Raw genomic sequence first — 21578 nt, forward strand, 5'->3', positions numbered from 1 at the left:
ACACACACACACACACACACACACACACACACACACACACACACACAATGGCTCAGGTAACTTAATCTGTATCATGCCATATATAATTGTGAAGGGATTATCATAAATGTTAGTTTTATTTTCTTCATTATCCCAGTCTCCCTTAGAGGAAGAACCAGTTACTTAATTGTTTCTATGTGTGTGTTTGTGTTTGTTTTTTCTAGTTCAAACAAATTTGGAGTATAATACATTATTTTGTTTATTTTCTTACAGAAAAAGCATGCTTTACGCTGTTATTGTCAAGCCATGCAAGTTTACAAAGGAAAAGGCTGGTCTCTTGCAGAGGATCACATTAACTTCACTATTGGGCGCCAGTCCTATACTCTTAGACAACTGGACAATGCTGTGTCTGCTTTTAGGCATATTTTAATCAATGAAAGTAAACAATCTGCTGCTCAACAAGGGGCTTTCCTCAGAGAATATCTTTATGTTTACAAGGTGAAAGCTTATTTTCATTCAGGAGTAGATATTAAAACTGTATTTTAGTGAAAAGTGTTTATTACCTTATCTTAGGATAGTTTTATTAGAATATATGTAGTTATCAGTCATAAACAAGCTGTGGCAGGCTAGGCTTCTTGGCTATAGATCTTGGTTACATCGCCCCTTCCACAGTTCTTGAAAAGAGAATTTTAATATTACAATGAATACTTGATTTATGGCTGTTCTTAGGATCTCAAAAAAAAAAAAAAAGATTCCACGGGTTTTCTGGATTCTTTATTCATCATGCTTTTATAGACTCATAACCGATTTTACAGTTGGTTTTAAGTAGGTTCTCTTTACCATCCTTTGGAGATGGACATTCTATGTTCTTTTCCTTGTGAAAGATGAGGAGGTATGGATCTGTGGAAAGTAGACAGGCTATTATGGTGCAATGCAAAAAAATTAACAGGAAGAAGGACTGTTTCACTGAGGCAAGCAGATAGAACATATAAAGCATTGTTTTATGGAAAAATTGGGAAGTTGTAAATCTTTTCCCAGGGCCTATGAATAGAGCATATTATATCTATCCTGCAGAAAATAACTACCCTTAGGGTCTAGACTTTATTAATTTGAAATTATATGGTTTAGAATTTTGGCAGATAGGATGCTATAATGAGTCATAAGAAGTAAAACGCTTACTAAAATAAATTTTGCACATTTAACATCCAGATAATTAGCTGAGTAGCCTCAGTAAGATACTTTTGAGACAGAATAAATATCTGAAGTTCTTCCGAGTTGTAAAATTTTATGACTGATATGTAAAATAAAACTAGTAATTATGTATCTTAATATTCTTGCTTAACATCTTTTTAATGCCTTGTGTATTAAGAAATGAGGAAACAAAAATACCATTTTCACAAAAACTACCTCTTTTTTTCCTTTTATATTTCTCTCAGAATGTAAGTCAGCTGTCACCAGATGGTCCTTTGCCACAGCTTCCTTTACCATATATTAACAGTTCAGCAACACGGGTTTTTTTTTGGCCATGACAGACGACCAGCAGATGGTTAGTGAAGTTTTATTTAGCCTAATTACCTAATGACAATTTTTAAAAAACTTTTTTTCCTTTCTCCATTTAAGAAACGATGTATAGTTGAATATTTGAAAATTAATAGCTCAGCCAGGCGCGGTTGGCTCATTCCTGTAATCCCAGCACTTTGGGAGGCTGAGGCTGGCAGATCACGAGGTCAGGAGATGGAGACCATCCTGGCTAACATGGTGAAACCCTGTCTCTACTAAAAATACAAAAAAATTAGCTGGGCGTGGTAGCACATACTTGTAGTCCCAGCTGCTCAAGAGGCTGAGGTAGGAGAATGGCATGAACCTGGGAGGCAGAGGTTGCAGTGAGCTGAGATCACGACACCGCACTCCATCCTGGGCAACAGAGTGAAACTTTGTCTCAAAAAAAAAAAAGGAAAAAGAAAAAAAAAAGAGAGAAAATGAATAGCTCTTTTTTTTTTTTTTTTGAGACGGAGTCTCGCCCTGTTGCCCGGGCTGGAGTGCAGTGGCCGGATCTCCCAGCTCACTGCAAGCTCCGCCTCCGGGTTTACGCCATTCTCCTGCCTCAGCCTCCCGAGTAGCTGGGACTACAGGCGCCCGCCACCTTGCCCGGCTAGCTTTTTGTATTTTTTAGTAGAGACGGGGTTTCACCATGTTAGCCAGGATGGTCTCGATCTCCTGACCTCGTGATCCGCCCGTCTCAGCCTCCCAAAGTGCTGGGATTACAGGCTTGAGCCACCACGCCCGGCCTATGAATAGCTCTTTATTACTTCTTTTGTCCTGCCACCTGAAGATAACTACTATTTTGGTGTTTTTCTTCCCAGCTTTAAAAACTAAAAACAATGAAAACAAAACAGTTGTAATTACAACAGCTTTTCTCACATAAAGAATGGTTTTGTTATTATATAATCTTCATAAACTTTTAATGTTAGTAAGATACTCTATTCAGTGCTTATAAAGTACTTTATTTTAACATCCACTTGATATATATAGACTGTTTCCATCTTTTGCTTATATAAAATTATATTGTGGCCAAGCGTGATGGCTCACACCTGTAATCCCAGCACTTTGGGAGGCCAAGGTGGGCAGATCATGAGGTCAAGAGATTGAGACCATCCTGGCCAACACGGTGAAACTCTGTCTTTACTAAAAATACAAAAAACTAGCTGGGCGTGGTGGCGTGCACCTGTAGTCCCAGCTACTCGGGAGGCTGAATCAGGAGAAACGCTTGAACCCAGGAGGCGGAGGTTGTAGTGAGCCGAGATCGCACCACTGCACTCCAACAAAACTCTGTCTCCCCCCCCCAAAAAAAAAAAAAATAATCGTATTGTGATGGACATCTTTGTAGATAAAATTTGTTTTCTAAATGTCTTATTATGAAAATTTTCAAATGTACATGGAAGCAGAGAATACCAATGTTCTGTTACCAATGTTCTGTTGTTCTTGTAAGACTGTTTTAAAAATGCAGGATTATTTCTTTAGGATTGAGCCCTAGGATGGCAGTAATGGAACAAAAGTATAAATATATTAAGCTTTTCATTATTTTATGTTAAATAACTCAGAAACAGAAAGTCAGATACTACATGCTCTCATTGATAAGTGGCTTTGGAGCTAAATAATGTGTACACATAGACATTGAGACTTGGGAGGGTAGAGAGTGAAGGATGAGAAATTACTTATGGGTACAATGTATACTATTTGGTTGATAGCTACACTGAAAGCCCAGACTGCCACCAGGGAAATATATCTGTATAACAAAATATCACTTGTACCCACTAAATCTATACAAATATATTATATAAATACATATATTTTAAAGCTCTCGAAGGCTGTTAAACTTTGTAATTTTAAACACTCTTATATTTAAATTTAATCAGTATGTTTCTCCTTGAGATATGATTTAGTATTTTTTTAAAAAAATTGTCATATTCATAGTAGCATTGTTTGTAATAGCAAAAGAGTGAAAGAACTAGAATTCCTAATGGAGAATTAATTGATATACTTTTGTGTATTCACATAATGGATTTATGCTGCAGTACATGAGAATTCATGCTAATTCTACATTTCCCACAACATGATACTGAGTGAGGAGGAGTCAATCACAGTATAAGTTTCAAACATACAAGCCAATTTTATGCATTGTTTTTGTATGTACTTATGTGGTAAAATCCTGGATGAAAACGATACACTTTAACTTTGGAATACCTCTGCAAAGAAGTAATGCCAGTGGGGGCGAAGGAGAGTAATAAGATTGGGGGGAGGAGTGCAGAGAGGACATTGACTCTATCTGTGATGTTTGTTTTATAAAAAATATTTGGGATCATAGGAAAAAGTTGACATTTGTTAAATGTTAGTATACAAATATTTGTTACATTAGTCTCCATGCCTTTTCTGTATATTTGAAATGTTTTATGTAAAAATTGCTTGTGGACACAAGGGAAAATACATTCTTTCAGAGTCAGGAGGAAAAGAACATCAGTATTATAAGCAAAATCCACATAAGCTAGGGTTAATGAGTATATTTTTCACTCAGTTAGAAATAGGCAAGAGTGTGTGTATATATATATATTTATTTCTGTACCTTATATTTATTTAAAATACATTTTATTTGAGGGCAAGTCTTCATAAACGTGTTGTTACAAATTTTTTTAGGTGAAAAACAAGCAGCTACTCATGTAAGTCTTGATCAAGAATATGATTCTGAATCCTCTCAGCAGTGGCGAGAACTTGAGGAACAAGTTGTTTCTGTGGTTAACAAAGGAGTAATTCCATCCAATTTTCATCCCACACAATACTGTTTGAACAGTTACTCAGATAATTCAAGATTTCCACTTGCAGTTGTAGAAGGTGATATACTTGAATTTTTATTTGTTTTTTTTGTTTGTTTATTTGTTTTACTTACAGCCTGATCAAGATAATTTATTGTTTGGCAAACATAATTGGTGCTGGGGATGCAAAAATAAATTAGGAACTCATAATTTACTGAGCTGCATTTATAAAACCAGACAATGGGGACTCTTCTACAACAATTTGCAATGTGATGTTGGAATATAGAAGAGGGAATGGCATCCTTTAGTACAGAGAAATTGGGGAAATCTTTTCAAGGAGGTAATGTAGTATTACAACTGAATCCTTAATACGTGGACATTTATAAGGTGATAAAGGACAGTCTAGGCAGAAATGCAGAGCTGTGAAAGCAAGATACATTTAAAAAATTGAAGCTGAGAATGAGGTGTGATGTTTATTAAAGTTATTAATTTAGGCTTTTTTTTTTTTTTTAAATAGAACCAATTACAGTGGAAGTGGCTTTTAGAAACCCTTTGAAAGTTCCACTTTTGTTGACTGATTTGTCATTACTTTGGAAGTTTCATCCTAAAGATTTCAGTGAAAAGGATAATGAAGAAGTTAAACAACTAGTAAGTTATTAAAAGGTATTTGTAATTATGTTTCAGTTACAGCCTAACAGATGCTGTAGTAACATTTCAGTTTACTCTGTTCAGTGAGCTATACTTCTTTTTGGTTTACTTTTCCTTAGTTATAAAAATTGTGATACGTACTTATTTTTGAAAATTGAAAATACAGAAAAACATAAGGAATAGAAGTGAAACCATCTGTCTTCATAATATTTAGAAATAACCACTTTAACATTTTGTTGTGTATCTTTCCAGTTTTTTTTTTTTTTTTTTTTTTTTTGAGACAGAGTCTTGCGCTGTTGCCCAGGCTGGAGTGCAGTGGTGCGATCTTGGCTCACTGCAACCTCTGCCTCCCAGGTTCAAGTGGTTCTCCTGCCACAGCCTCCTAAGTAGCTGGGATTACAGGCTTACCCACCACGCCCAGCTAATTTTTGTATTTTTAGTGGAGATGAGGTTTCACCATGTTGTCCACACTGGTCTCCAATTCCAGACCTCATGATCCTCCTGCCTCAGCCTCCCAAAGTGCTGGGATTACAGGCATGAGCCGCCACGCCGGGCTTCCAGTTATTTTCATTTGTATGTTTTTCCCACATATTTGGGATTCCTTCATGCTGTGTATGTTGCTTTTTACATTCTATGTTTTATAGTCATATTCCGATATCAAAGTGACTTAATATTTTATTTTTGCATACTATTACATCATATGGGTGATTCATAAACTATTTTACTATCTTTGATAGGTTTTTTTTTGGCAAGTTTCCATTTGTTGACTATCATAGTAATTCTGTCGTGCACATTTTTGTGCGTGGCTTTTTACCTTTAGATTATTTCTGTGGGGAAGATTCCAGGACATGAAGTGAAGATTTTAGGGAAAAATATTTTAGTGCCCTGCTGGTTTCACAAAAGTTCATACCAATGAGCTTCTTACTAAGCAGCGTATGGGTTTGGGTGTCTCATCTTTATGACAGTAAGCAGTATTACTTAAAAACTTTGTTGATTTGATATTTTAAAAATGCCATCTTTTATTTTCCATTTCATTGATTGCTGGTGAAGTTGAACTCTTGTATTTGTTTTTCCTCTTTTGTGAATTGCCTATTCAAAACTTCATTTGTATTTTTTCTTTTCATTTCCATGTCTAATAAGTCTTTTATATATCTAAGATATTTAATTTTGAAGCAGAAATGATCTGGCCAAATAGTTTATTAATATCCAACTGACTATAAATGAAATAACTTGGACAAATATATATATACATATTATATATATATATATATATATATATAACTACTAATTTATTAGTTTATTCACCAGTATCTGTTATATAACTTGCTTTTTTTTAATACTACCTTGCTAAATGCTTTAATAATGTGGCAAAAAATAAAGGGGGCGAGATTTTGGAACTGGGAAATACCCCAGCATTTTAGTGCTCAAGTGTTTTGATTTTTTAAAAATTGCCTTATTTTAAGTCTTGCTCTAGCCTAGGCAACATAGTGAGACCCCCATCTCTACAAAAAATTTAAAAATTAGCCAGATGTGGTGATACACATCTATAGTCCCAGCTACCCAGGAGGCTGAGGTGGGAGGATTGCTTGAGTCTGGGAACTTGAGGCTGCAGTGAGCCAAGGTCATGCCATTGTACTCCAGCCTGGGAGACAGAGCAAGATCTTGTCTCAAAAAAACCCACAAAAAACAAATATCAAACAATAAAATTAAATAAATAAATAAGTCCTGCTAGTTAAATTTGTTGAAGATATTTTGTATTATTTATATTCGTTGTTAATAATTTGAATGACTGAGATTTCCCAGACTGTATTCTGACTTGAATTTTAGCAACTTCTGCAATTTTTCTAATGTTTTGGATGCCTGGAATACTCATTAGAAGAGTATGAACAATTACACTTGGAAACGTTTTTTAAAAAGATTTATTAGCTTTCTAAGTATATTCAATATGGGAGATTTTAAAGGAGGTTTAAAGTTAAGTGAATATTTTCAGTTTGTATGATGAAATATTTCTTAAAATAATATTTTTCTATAAATTTCAAACTCTTTGGATTTTTTCGTGACTAAGAAATGAAGAAATGGACTAAGATGGTGATGGACTAAGATGCTGAACTGGAATGTAGGGAGTTTTTTGTTTCTTGTGCTAAATAATGTCATAGTAAAATAGTGTTTATGAGGATCAGGTTTATATCCAGTATGAGCCAGTTAGCTCTGCTTTGCTACATGACCAGAGATATGTCATTGCTTTAGGGGAAACAAGCCTTTTTTCCCTCTCTCCCACTGCTCTTTTTGTCCACCTGTCTTTATCGTGCTTAGCCCACCATTACCTTTTCTATGTAATTGACCAATTTTGAAAAAGAGGCTGGTCAGAGCAAAAGAAGAAATTTGCTATTATTGTAAGATTAAATTAAATGACCATTTTGGCCATTGTTGACTATGAACAACTAGGTATTTTCTCTCAGGGTTTTATTATCTTGGTGGCGGCATCTTTGATATGCTCCCCCATTTTGAAACAGAGTCTCGCTCTGTCGCCCAGGCTGGAGTGCAGTGGCACCGTCTTGGCTCACTGATACCTCCGCCTCCCGGGTTCAAGTGATTCTCCTGCCTCAGCCTCCTGAGTAGCTTGGATTACAGGTCTGTGGATAGTGGCATCTTTGAATCGATTGCTTATCCTTCTCAGTTGAGTTGGACTGAACAAAATGAAAAAAAATACATATTGAGTGCCTACTATAGCCTGGGTCTACTCTAGGGGTGGAAATAAAAACATTTTGTGTAGAGCTCAGCATGTGGTAAAAAACCTAGTAAATGCAGACTTCAATTAGTGTTATTGTTTCAAAGTATTGATATATAGGAGTGTTAATAATCTGATATTTTGCTCATTAGAATGTATAATTTATGAAATTTGGTTTTTAGGTTACAAGTGAACCTGAAATGATTGGAACTGAAGTTATTTCAGAGTTCTTAATTAATGGTGAAGAATCAAAAGTGGTAATTATTTTATTTCTCTGCTTTATGCATTTCTGAAAGTAAGATGAAAACAAATTTTTAAATCTTTATTCAGTTTATTTTATATTCTAGTTTTCTTAAGAACTAAAATTTGGAAGATTAGGAAATAGAAATTGCTCAGGAGGAAATTGGTGATTTGCAGTGGTCTTGGATTTGTTAGTTTCCTGAGAAGCCCGTTGCTTCCTTCTTGATGTCCTTTTTATGAAAAGTTATTGAGGGTTTAGGCCTATAATTGTTAAATTTAGAGGTTTTCTTTTGAAGAGGATGCTTTTCATAAATTAATTGGCATTTTAAAAGTTTAGGTCATGAGTTTGTGTTTTTGCAACATTATAGAATTAGGTATTGTGCTATTTAAGATATTATGAAAGCATAATAAGAGTGACTTAAATATCTCCACAGGCAAGACTAAAGCTCTTTCCCCATCACATAGGGGAGCTGCATATTCTGGGAGTTGTTTATAATCTTGGCACTATTCAGGGCTCTATGACAGTAGATGGCATTGGTGCTCTTCCCGGATGTCACACAGGTAAAGGCTATAGCATCGGTAAACAATTAGAAAACTTTCTTAAATCATTCTATAGAATAAAATGAACAAAAACCTGGTATTTTCTAAATAGGTTTAATGTATCGTTAATTAAAGGCATTTAGCCAGATCTAAGAATGACAAATTTAGATTATTTTAACCTCTAACATCATCTCTATTGTCAAAAATAAACAACTTGATTCCCTTCTGATATGTTTTCTTTTGTTAATTTTTAGACTGTATGCATTTTTTTGTTGTTGATCCAAATTTAGTAAATTCTAACCAAATAAATTCTAACCATTGATCGTCTGCTGCCAATATAAAACCCATCTTAATATGTTCTATTTTTTGAATATTTCCTTTTTATAAAACATGGAACAAATTAAAGACCTATATTTTCACATCATTGGATATTAAATACCTTAAGTTCTATCTTCTGTCTTGAAAAAAGAATAGGGCTTTAGTGTTAATCTGATATTCTTTGTGCACTGTACAGTATGTTCTACACATTTTTGAAGGGTAAAACTACACAGTATGTGCATTTAACATAGTTTTCTTTGGTTTTTAAACTCAGGGGACCCTTCACGATTTAACATTACCATGTAATTACTATATATAGTTATTTAAGTTGGAAAGATGTTAGGAGACGGAGTTTACCATGAAACTTCCTACTTCTGGCTCTTCATTTTAATAGATATGTCTTATTTTATAACAAATAGTCCTTGACAAACATGAATTTAGCATTTACAAAAGCTGATTATTAACATTGAGAAAGTGGGAACACTTGGAAAATTTATTGGTTCTTTTAACTTGCAATTAAATATACTTGCCTGGATATCTGGGATAATTCAGTACATCATTTAAGAAAAATAAGTGAAATGAATCCATAGAAACTAAAAACATTTTACTAAAGAAAAAAATTTGCACTAAAATTGAGTAAGGTAGTCTGCATTTTAGTACTGTATTTGTATTTTTTGGTTGACAAGTACCAGACAAGGTTTATTTATAATTTATATAATTTATAATTTAAATTATTTGTAATTTTAAAATGCTAATTTATTGCATTTTTAAAGCAAGATAACTGGATATTAAGAGCTTTTTGAATCTCCTTTTTTTTCACACTTGTACGTAACTAGGATCTTAATCTAGTACACACATTTATGGTTGTCAGTAAAATGGTAGTTGTTTTATTTAAGATGGCACCAAATATATGCATTAAAATACTTTATATGTTCATGTATAATATTAATGGGAAGAGACTCTGAATTAACTGTTACAATCCTATCTTCTAAGCAGAGTTTTCATGATTTAGTGTAGCTCATTATTATGTAAAATGCTAATAAGGATTTCAGTCACATGAAGTATGGGAATCAATACATTTTATATCTGATTTGAGATTATTACAGTGACTTTCAGCACATTATAGGCTTTAAGTGGTCCTGCAAGAAAGATAGTTATTATCTTTTTTCACACATACATTCACTACATGGAAGCTTTTGGGAAAAATTTCACATGAATATTAAATAAGTTTAATTTTGAGAAAACTATGCTGTATTTAATTTTCTTTGTGCAGTCTCTTGAGAAGATTCAGTTATTTATATTCCAGAAATAATTCAAATTAGTGTATATATTCAAATATGAGTGAAAGTAAAAAGTTGACCTTTTCATTGCTTTCCACTTCTTTTCTTTGTGAATAGATATCCATTCTCATGGCCTAAATTAAATTATTGGGCCTAAGATAGTTATTCTCTCAGGTTTTGTTAGTTAATAGGCACATGGTTAAATACAGATTTCAGAGGACTTCCTGTTGAGTAATGTGTAGTCTTTTTTGCAAAGTGAATCTAAAACCAAGTGAGAAATTAAGTAGCATACCTTAGTTTGTGTTAAACATGAGATGAAAATATACTAAATTCTTTGATTAATCATGTTAATCAAAATTGTCTAGAATTTTTCTAGAAATAATCTGAAACTTACGGTATTCACATATTCAAGTTAAATTGATGTTAGTTAACATACCAAATTATTTTAGGGCATTGATTTTTTTTTTATTTCAGGAAAATATTCCTTGAGTATGTCAGTCCGAGGGAAGCAGGATTTAGAAATTCAAGGTCCTCGACTTAACAACACAAAAGAAGAGAAAACATCTGTTAAATATGGCCCTGATCGACGTTTAGATCCCATAATCACAGAAGAAATGCCACTGTTAGAGGTATTTCACTTTTTAAAAATTTCACAGACTTAATATATCTATATGAGCAAATATTCTGAGTAAATTAATTTTAGGCTCTGAGGTTTTTGATATTACATTGAACTATACTTTTAAATTATTATTAAACTAGTGTTAAATATATTTAATTCACAATGTAAGACAATCATGCAAATTTCCATTAAGTCATAGCCGGGCTATAAGATATAACCCTCAAAATATTAATGGAAATTGGGAAAAATACTTCTAAAACAAACACTCTGGCTATTTTAAAAATCAGTGACTCTTTTTCATAAGTTATGAGAAATAATTTGTGAATGAATGCTTATAAAAAAAACTTGAGCAATATAGAAGTGTCTGAATAAAAAGCAGTGTTTCTTCACCTTCTTCTTATCTTCACCTTCTTCTTGTCCCATCCTGTGCTACTTTTATACCATACAAATTAAAAGTTGCAAAAGATAGAAACTGTTGCTAGGTAGTACAGCCAGAGAAAGAGAAATGTATTCTTTAGTTGAAGGACCTTGTTCTATAATACTAAAGTGTTACCATATTTTATATTTTATAGAACATATATATTATATGATATAAACTATATATTTTTATATTTTATAGAATATATACTTTATTATTATATTATATTACATTATAAAGTATTATAATATGTTCTGTAATACTTTCATATTATAATACTAAACAAGAAGTGGCAGAAGCTCCAGGGAATTTAAGAGCAAATGTTTTTAAGCCTCTAGAAAGCATTGCTTTTGATATAACCCTAGACCAGCAACTTTCAATCTTTGTGTCACTTCAAATTTCAAGTTTCTAGAGGAAAGATGTGGTCCACTTTGGATCAGGCTTATACCTGAGGAGCAGGGCAAAGGTGGTAGGGTCATGTAATGTAAGGGTGAACACTAGAAAGAGGCCCTTGCTCCCACATCCTCGAGTTATTCTATCTAGTAGGGAGTTTACAAGGATAGCAACCTACCTTCAAAAGTGCCAGTGATACCAAATTGCTGTTTATCTTTTCAGAGCTTGCATTGTCCACTTATATATAGTTTTAATAATTATAGGTGGAATCATACTATACATGTTTATCCTGTACTTGCTTTTTGTCTTTAACAGCATAACTCAGTCTTCTTTTTAACCATTAAATATGGTATTCTTTTATTTGGATATACTGTAATATATTTTCATGCTCTTAGTGGGTTTACTTCTAGTTTTTCATCAGTACAGACAATTTTGCGGTAAATATCATTATGTATATATTTTGTCCACGTTCTAGATTTGACTAGACTTTAAAAATGGAATTACTGGGTGGAGAGATATATACATTTTAAATTTCGCAATATATACTACAAAATAACCTTCAGCAAAGCTATAGTAAATTGCACTTTTCTTCAGAGTGAGAGTGCTTGTTGCCTCACATCTGTGCCATTCTGGATAATACAGTTTTTGTTTTTTAATGTTTGCAAATCAGATTGAAAAATGATGTTTTTATTTACATTTCTCTGATAACTGATAGGGTTGATCAGTGTTTTTTGTCTGTATGACTTTTTTCTCCTCCATGTGTTCATATGATTGCCTGCTTATACTCTTTTTTTTTTTTTTTTGGAGACCGAGTCTTGCTCTGTCACCCAGGCTGGAGTGCAGTGGCAGGATCTCGACTCACTGAAATCTCTATCTCACAGGTTCAAGCAATTCTCCTTCCTCAGCTTCCTGAGTAGCTGGGACTAAAGGTGCCAGCATGCACCGGCTAATTTTTTGTATTTTTGGTAGAGACGGGATTTCACCATGTTAGCCAGGATGGTCTCGATCTCCTGACCTCGTGATCCACCCACCTCGGCCTCCCAAAGTGCTGGGAACTCTTTTAATTGGATGTTGTTTCTTCTTAGTGGATGATTTTTATGATAGTAATCCTATACATGTAGTGGTGATATAGGTAACATACTGAAGAAAATGGTGATGGGTGGTGTGTGCAGAGAGGTGGGTATTGCTGAACTACCTGTATTCTGTCCACATTTAACCCTTGCTTAATTATGATGCATGTAAAGAATTTTGTAGGGCAATAAAAAAAAACTTACGGACTGACCCAAGTGCCAGTTTCTGGTTGTCAAGAGATAAGGCTCAAACTTTGTTTTTTAGTTCCAGTACCATTAATAGAATGTGGACAACTCATTGTGCCATCTTTCTATTATATTCTGAAAGTATCCATACCAGGTTCTCTTTTGGATGCAGCCTACTCTGTTTAATACTATTTCCTTATTTCTTTCTGTGTCAGTACTATACTGTTGCTTTACCGTTTTTTTTAAAATCTGGCAAGCCAAGTCCCTTTTTTAATCTTAAATTTTTTTCATTTTTCTTATACTTGTGCCATTTTTGTCCAAGCTTTTCAAGTTTCCACAATAATTTTGATTAGAATTGCATTGGTAAAGCCTAGAAGTTAAAAAACTGATGATGAATTGAAATGAGTTAAGATCCAAATGTTATTTTAGGGCTTTTCACCATTATTGTTTAAAAATCATGAACCAGGCCGGGCATGGTGGCCCACGCCTATAATCTCAACACTTTGGGAGGCTGAGGTGGGTGGATCACGAGGTCGGGAGATCAGGACCATTCTGGCTAACACGGTGAAACTCCATCTCTACTAAAAATACAAAAAAAAATTAGCCGGGCGTGGTGGCGGGAACCTGTAGTCCCAGCTACTCGGGAGGCCGAGGCAGGAGAATGGCGTGAACCAGGAGGCAGAACTTGCAGTGAACCAAAATCGCACCACTGCACTCCAGCCTGGGCAACAGAGCAAGACTCTGTCTCAAAAAAAAAAAAAAAAAGTCATTAAGTAATGAACGTTTTGTTTGGAATTATATATGTAAAAATTTGTTAGAGCTTACTTTCAGATAGGAAGATTCTGATCTGTGTAGTCAAAATAAATCATTGTAAGACACCAAAATATACTGTTTTTAATGATTCTGCTACTTGCTAGCTTATGATTTTTTTTCTCTCCTCCCCAACCCCCCCCCCCTTTTTTTGGAGACAGAATTGCTCTGTCAACCAGGCTGAAGTGCAGTGGCATGATCTCTGATCACTGCAGCCTTGGCTTCCTGGGCTCAAGTGATCTTCCTGAATAGCTGGGACTACAGGTGGATGCCACCACACCTGGCTAATTTTTTTGTGTTTTTTGTAGGGACGGGTTTCACCATGTTGCTCAGGCTGGTCTCAAACTCCTAAGCTGAAGTGATCCACCCACCTCTGCTTCCCAAAGTGCTGCAGTTATAGGCATGAGCAACCATGCCCAGCACCTGCGATTTTCAATAAGCCATGTCATTTAAGTATCCTTCACTTATTAAGATTGTTAAATGTACAGATGGTTTTTAATTGCAGTGCTTCTCAAATAACATATTCCTATGAATAGAGGTTTACTTTTACATTGTTTAAGCCTCATCCCTAATTATCTGGCCTTCATTTTCTAAGTGAAAGTTTTTTCACTTAGAAAGGAAGGAAACTTAAACCAGATGATATCTTGGATTTTTAACCCTGTTAAACTTAACAGTCTTTATATTTACATTCATCTGGTTTTTGATATTGCTAGGTCTGTATTTAACTTTGCTTCTCGCATGTCACAATTTTAGAAAAATTTTGTTATAGAGGCAGTTGTTGAAGAGGGTATTTTAGAGCAGAGGGCCTCTTATTCTACATAATAACAAAAATGGTGTTTGATTGATGAAACAAAGCTTGTAAAGTGAAGAACAAAAAAATTGGTAGATCCATACCCTAAACGTTTTACCTAAATTTAAAACATGCTGATGTACATTTGTTCACCATTTCTAGGGGGATGGATTTAGAGCAGAGACCTTTTCTGTGAGGGTTGGTATGGGTTTCCTGATGGGAGTTTCATCTTGTTTCATGCATTAAACTACATGCATAAGTTGCATCTTAAGTTTCCAGGTTGGGTTTCTTCAGAGTCAGAATCTGGACAATTTGTCAAGTAATCTAAATACTATGTTTGTCTAGATTTTTATCTACAGATAAAAGCTATACTTTCAGCTACAGATGAAAGCAGTTTACACAATACTTAATTTATGTAAACAAGTTTGGGAATAGATAGTGACTCTTGAAAGGAGAATATCATGGGCACTATAGAAAGCCTAAAGCCACTGATGTTCAGTTCCATAAACATCACTCAGTATTTTCTAGTAAGAGAATAGAGAAGTTGGTTAATTCAACAAGGTAGTATGATTATGATGGAAGTCAGCTAATAGGCCATTTATTATATTTGGACAGACAATGGAAGACATCAAAACTGGTGAAAAAATTTGTAGAATATTCCTGTGCCTAATATGTCAGAAATATTTTATGGAATTTGAGATGTTTATGAATAGTAGAAGTAGTTACCCATCTATACTGTCTGATGAAATGATCTGTAACAATATATATTTATCAAATGGGTGAGAACGAAAGTTACTCTAGCTCATTGAGAGAAGATAAAAGTAAGAGTCATTTGCATACTACTATGTGTATAGCATACTGAACTCAAACAATGAGTTGTGTGGATTAGAAATCTTTCCCCCTAAATCTTTTTTTTTTTAGATACAATTGTTTCTGTTAGGAATAATTTTAACATGTAGAAAAGCAAAGAGCAAACTCCTTTAATTTCTCACTACACAAGCACTGTTTTATATATATATATATATGTATCATTCAGCTGGACCATTTGATTTGTGTCTAGTCATTTTCTGTTACAGATAAAGCCCCAATGAACAATCCTAAGCATGTCATTTTGTACTCACACACATATATCTTTAGGATAAACTAGAAGTGAGATAATAAGTTCTTGGTCTTGTTTTCCATTTATATTTGAAGCTATCACAAATATCAACTATTTAAAAGGACTTTCAGCAACTATGCATTTGAAGTAAAGGCTAAATGTTCTTGTTCTTTTTTTGTTTTTGAGATGGAGTCTTGCTCTGTCACCCAGGCTGGAGTGCAGTGGCACAATCTTGGCTCACTGCAACCTCTGCCTCCCAGGTTCAAGCGATTCTCTTGCCTCAGCCTCCTGAGTAGCTGGGATTATAGGCGCGCACCACCATGCCTGGCTAATTTTTGTGTTTTTAGTAGAGACGGGGCTTCACCATGTTGGTCAGGCTGGTCTCAAACTCCTGACCTTGTGATCTGCCCACCTCCCAAAGTGCTGGGATTACAGGTGTGAGCCCCTGCGCCTGGCCTTGTTCTTCTTAAAGAGTCAAAATAGTATATTTAGTAAACCTGTGTTCTGAAGGAACATGTGATCCTATACATAGTTGGTACCACTGGTTGTTTATGTGTTTTGTCACTGTTACCATTTACCAATGCTGTAACCTTCTTGATGGTATCTAGGTGTCTGTATGTATTTTAGTGTGTTTTTACACACTAAAAACTCTATTTCACTTTTTATTAATGCAGCTGTGTTGGATGTAATAACTCAAAAGTAATAATTCCTCCATAAGTTTTAGCTTGACTATAAGCTTATCTGACACTGACTAATCAGTACAGAGAGTCAGTGTCTTCAGTATAATGCTATGTCTAGCTTATTTTCTTATCCTATTTATCCTATTACATCTGTATGCAAAATTTCTACATTAATCCCTTGTTTTCTCATTTATTTTTAAAGCTTCTGATGTCCCCAAATTTCATCTGATTTTTTTTTTCTTTTTAAGAATATGGCCATAATGAAGTCCCACTCACATTTAGATTCAAAACATATTTTCACTGGAATTTCATGAAGTGACTGCCAGCTATAACTTTATTAGAACGTTTCACTCATATTGTTACCTTTATCTTCCTGCTTGCTTAGATGTTAGTGTAGTTCTGACATTTAAAGATTTTTTTGTTTTGTTTTGTTTTGAGATGGGGTCTCACTCTGTCACCCAGACTGGAGGGCAGTGGCACGATCTTGGCTCACTGCAACGTCCACTTCCTGGGCTCAAGCAGTCCTCCCACCACAGCATCTCCAGTAGCTGAAACCACAGGCGTGCGACTCATGTTTTGTAGTTTTGGTAGAAACAGGGTTTCACTATGTTGCCCAGACTGATTTTGAACTCCTGAGCTCTCAAGGGTTCCACCGACTCTGGCCTCCCAAAGTGTTGGGGTTACAGGCATGAGCCATGGTGCCCAGCCAGTATACTTAAAAGATCTTTTAAATGCAAGTAACTTACTGTATGATTTCATTAGCCCAAATTTTTGTCTCTTTAAACATAAGTCCACAATCCCTCATCTGAAATCTTGAGGCCACATGTGTGTTGGAAATCAATTAAAAAAAATTTTTTTAGATGTGTGTGTGTGAAGTTATGTAAACCCCATTGCTTTGTGGCAGCACCTAGTAATCAAACACATTAATATTTCTTGAATGAACTATATTAATATCACACTAAATGGGAAAGACTATAAAAAGCCTCTATTAGGTCAGGTTTTGCCCCTACATGAGTTACTAAAAGCCTGAGGTTGGAGTTTTTTGGATTTTAAAATTATGGATATGGAATCATAGATCTGCCCATTCTTTCACTTTAAAACCCATGATAAATCTGACATATTTTTTCATCTTAATGATATAGACATAAGTAGTTGAGCTGCTTCTTTAGTTGACAGTTACAAGGGTTATAAAACTGATATTTACTTCATAAAGCCGTGTTAAATTACTTTCAACTTTTCTGGTCTATAATCTACCAAGTTGTGAAAGTTTTGACATGTTAGCCCTCTTGTGTACTGATAATATACCTTTAATTCCTAAGTCTAGAATCGCTACTGAGTGGCAGAGTAACATTATTCTGTCTCATCATATTTTCTAAAATGGAGTCATTAACTGCCACATATTCAGGGAGATACCAAAGAATTAATGAAATAACTTGTAAACCTTTAGTTAAAAAAAAAGCATCATTAGAGGTTCAAAATTTTTAACAGACAAATAATAATATTTTTTCCCTCCAATGCAGGTGTTCTTTATACATTTTCCTACAGGGCTCCTCTGTGGAGAAATCCGAAAAGCATATGTAGAATTTGTGAATGTCAGCAAATGTCCACTTACTGGATTGAAGGTTGTTTCTAAACGTCCAGAGTTCTTTACTTTCGGTGGTAATACTGCTGTTCTAACACCACTAAGTCCCTCAGCTTCTGAGAATTGTAGTGCTTACAAGACTGTTGTGACAGATGCTACCTCTGTGTGTACAGCACTCATATCATCAGCTTCTTCTGTAGACTTTGGCATTGGCACAGGAAGTCAGCCAGAGGTGATTCCTGTTCCCCTTCCTGACACTGTTCTTCTACCCGGAGCCTCAGTGCAGCTGCCAATGTGGTTACGTGGGCCTGATGAAGAAGGTGTCCATGAAATTAACTTTTTGTTTTACTATGAAAGTGTCAAAAAGCAGCCAAAAATACGGTTAGTATTATAAAACTTGTAAAATTTATACTCAATTGTTTGATACAATTAAGTACTATGGACAGAGCTATCACATAGTAATGAAATTTAACATCTTTGTTTAATGTATATGTGCATATTGAGATAAACGTTTTGATATTTACTAACATTAAGAAATTACTCCCTTCTAGATTATGCAAGATATTTATATGTGAAATTGTCTCAAACAGAACTATAAGTTCTAGGTACCCAAAAATGGAAAAATAAAATTTAACTGCACACATTTTTTGAGTTGCTTCTCTCTATAAACTTCTCAATTGTTTGATACGATTAAGTACTATGGACAGAGCTATCACATAGTAATGAAATTAACAGCTACCATGTATTAAAATAGGGCATCATTTGTGTATGAAGACAACCTGCCTAGTCGTCTCAGGCATCCTTTTTTAAGAAAATTGTTGCCGGGCGCGGTGGCTCAAGCCTGTAATCCCAGCACTTTGGGAGGCTGAGACGGGCGGATCACGAGGTCAGGAGATCGAGACCATCCTGGCTAACACGGTGAAACCTCATCTCTACTAAAAAATACAAAAAACGGCCGGGCGCGGTGGCTCAAGCCTGTAATCCCAGCACTTTGGGAGGCCGAGACGGGCGGATCACGAGGTCAGGAGATCGAGACCATCCTGGCTAACACAGTGAAACCCCGTCTCTACTAAAAAAATACAAAAAACTAGCCGGGCAAGGTGGCGGGCGCCTGTAGTCCCAGCTACTCGGGAGGCTGAGGCAGGAGAATGGCGTGAACCCGGGAGGCGGAGCTTGCAGTGAGCCGAGATCTGGCCACTGCACTCCAGCCTGGGTGACAAAGCGAGACTCTGTCTCAAAAAGAAAAAAAAAAAAAAAATACAAAAAACTAGCCGCGTGAGTTGGCGGGCGCCTGTAGTCCCAGCTACTCGGGAGGCTGAGGCAGGAGAATAGTGTAAACCCAGGAGGCGGAGCTTGCAGTGAGCTGAGATCCGGCCACTGCACTCCAGCCTGGGCGACAGAATGAGACTCCGTCTCAAAAAAAAAAAGAAAATTGTTTTGTTTTACCTTTTCCCTGGTGTTGCCCTTTGCCGTGCAAGATTGTATGAAAAACAGTACATATTTACAGAAGAGATGATTATGATGGTGTTACAATAGATGACCACTGAAGAAATCAAAGCTAGCTGGCTCATCCAGGATCTATGACCTATATTTTGTTCAACAGAGTATTTTTTTTGATACCTCCATTGTCATTTTTACAAAATTAACTAGGAATAACTTGGGAGGCTGAGGCAGGAGATTCGCTTGAGCCCAGGAAGTCAAGGCTACAGAGAGCCATGTTTATACAGTTGTCCTCCAGCTTGGGCAACGGAGCAAGGCTCTGACTCAAAAAAAAAAAAAAAAAAGATTTTAGCGTTTGAATATCAAGGGAGGAGTATGCAGGAGAGTAGTAGGTATTATTCCAGGGAGCGGCTGTATATATTTAATTTGTAAAGATTTACAGGTTAGAGAACATAAACTGAATGTAGTTAGTTCAGCCACAGTGTAAAATTTTTGTAAAAGAAGAGGAAGAAACCTTTGAAATGTAAAGCTTATATGGTGAGGAGTTTTGAATACCAGGTTAAAATTCGAATTTTATTTGGTAGTCATTCAGTAGCTTCAGAACCACTATTAGAAGCAAGGCTGGGCGCAGTGGCTCACATCTATAATCCCAGCACTTCGGGAGGCTGAGGTGGGCAGATCACTTAAGGTCAGGAGTTTGAGACCAGCCTGACCAATATGGTGAAACCGCATCTCTACTCAAAATACAAATATTATCAGGTGTGATGGTACACGCTTATAATCCCAGCTACTCAGGAGGCTGAGGCAGGAGAATCACTTGAACCAGGAAGCAGAGGTTGCAGTGAGCTGAGATAACCCTACTGTACTCCCACCTGGGTGACAAAGTAAGACTCCATCCCCCCCAAAAAAGCACAATCAGAACATTACCATATGAAGGTTATTTTTATGTGTTATACAGATGAATTTGATAAGTAGGGCAGAACTATTTTTTGTTTTTGGTTTTTTTTTGAGATGGAGTCTTGCTCTGTTGCCCAGGCTGGAGTGCAGTGGCATGATCTAGGCTCATTGCAAACTCTGCTTCCCGGGTTCCCGCCGTTCTCCTGCCTCAGCCTCCCGAGTAGCTGGGACTACAGGCGCCCACCACCATGCCCAGCTAATTTTTTTGTAGTTTTAGTAGAGACAGGGTTTCACTGTATTAGTCAGGATGGTCTCGATCTCCTGACCTTGTGATCTGCCCGCCTCAGCCTCCCAAACTGCTGGGATTACAGGCGTGAGCCACCACGCCTGGCCAAGCAAGGCAAAAACTTAGACAGGGAGACTAGTAGTTTCCTTCCAAATTGGATAGAAAGAATTGAACTGAAGTTAGGCTATGTAATTTTACTTAATGTATTCTATGGATTTTTAGAGTATAACTCGTCCTGAGAGTGATCTGTTTTTAAAATCTTTATTTGGAATTAGATAATTATAACATAGAGAGACTCTTAGATTAAATGTGTGTTTTTTTGTTTGTTTTGTTTTGTTTTATTTCAGGCACAGAATATTAAGACACACTGCGATTATTTGTACCAGTCGGTCTTTAAATGTACGGGCCACTGTCTGTAGAAGTAATTCTCTTGAAAATGAAGAAGGCAGAGGAGGCAATATGCTAGTTTTTGTGGATGTGGAAAATACCAATACTGTAAGTTGGTTTAAAACTGAATTTTGTTTTTAATTATATTTGAAGTGTTTCTCTCGTTTTTAGTAGTGGGTTGTTTTTTTTTCCCCCTTTACAAGACAGCATAAGCTAGGGATTTTAGGAATGTTCATGTAGAATAGTATGAATTCATCTTAATTCTTCATTAGATTTGTAATTTTATCCCTTAGCGTCTCTTCAAATAAAAAGATCTTCTGATATTAATATGGTACACACTGATATGCTATATAGTTACATATGCTAGTAATTCATTCTGAAGGATCTCATAAAATGCTTTCTGGGTCTCACCATTGAGATCCATTGGTGTTATTAAATTGTGAGGTTCTGTTAATATATTACATTCAGATTAACTTGGTAATCTTCACTTGCACATTTCTAACAGTACCATTTCCTTTATATAGTAAATTTCTGAAATATTGCCATTCCTGTTTAGACACTCTATAAAAATGAATATATATATATATATATATATATATATTTTTTTTTTTTTTTTTTCTTTTGAGACAGGTTCTCACTCTCACCCAGGTTGCTCACTGCAACCTCCGCCTCCTGGGTTCAAGTGATTCTCGTGCCTTAGCCTTCCCAAGTAGCTGGGATTACAGGCACATGCCACTATGCCTGGCTCATTGTTTTGTATTTTTAGTAGAGACAGGGTTTCACTATGTTGGCCAGGCTGTAAAAATGAATTTTCTTGAAGATGAGAGCGTGATCTCTCATGTTTAAAATAGTACCTTAACATTAGATTGATTCAGTTCAGG

The 21578-nt window shown here is 35.6% G+C and overlaps 1 protein-coding gene across 1 annotated transcript in view; it reads left to right on the plus strand.

Moving 5' to 3' along the window:
* The window catches only part of TRAPPC8 (trafficking protein particle complex 8), a 112711-nt gene that overhangs the window by 64956 nt on the left and 26177 nt on the right, over window positions 1-21578 (plus strand). The window contains 10 exon segments of the mRNA XM_023207741.3: window positions 253-477; window positions 1416-1493; window positions 1495-1525; window positions 4171-4365; window positions 4804-4934; window positions 7845-7919; window positions 8337-8463; window positions 10515-10669; window positions 17626-18068; window positions 20658-20805. Of these exon segments, the coding sequence (XP_023063509.1) occupies window positions 253-477; window positions 1416-1493; window positions 1495-1525; window positions 4171-4365; window positions 4804-4934; window positions 7845-7919; window positions 8337-8463; window positions 10515-10669; window positions 17626-18068; window positions 20658-20805 (1608 nt within the window).

Source organism: Piliocolobus tephrosceles, chromosome 18 (genome assembly GCF_002776525.5).
Source record: "Piliocolobus tephrosceles isolate RC106 chromosome 18, ASM277652v3, whole genome shotgun sequence".
Taxonomy (NCBI): Eukaryota; Metazoa; Chordata; class Mammalia; order Primates; family Cercopithecidae; genus Piliocolobus; species Piliocolobus tephrosceles.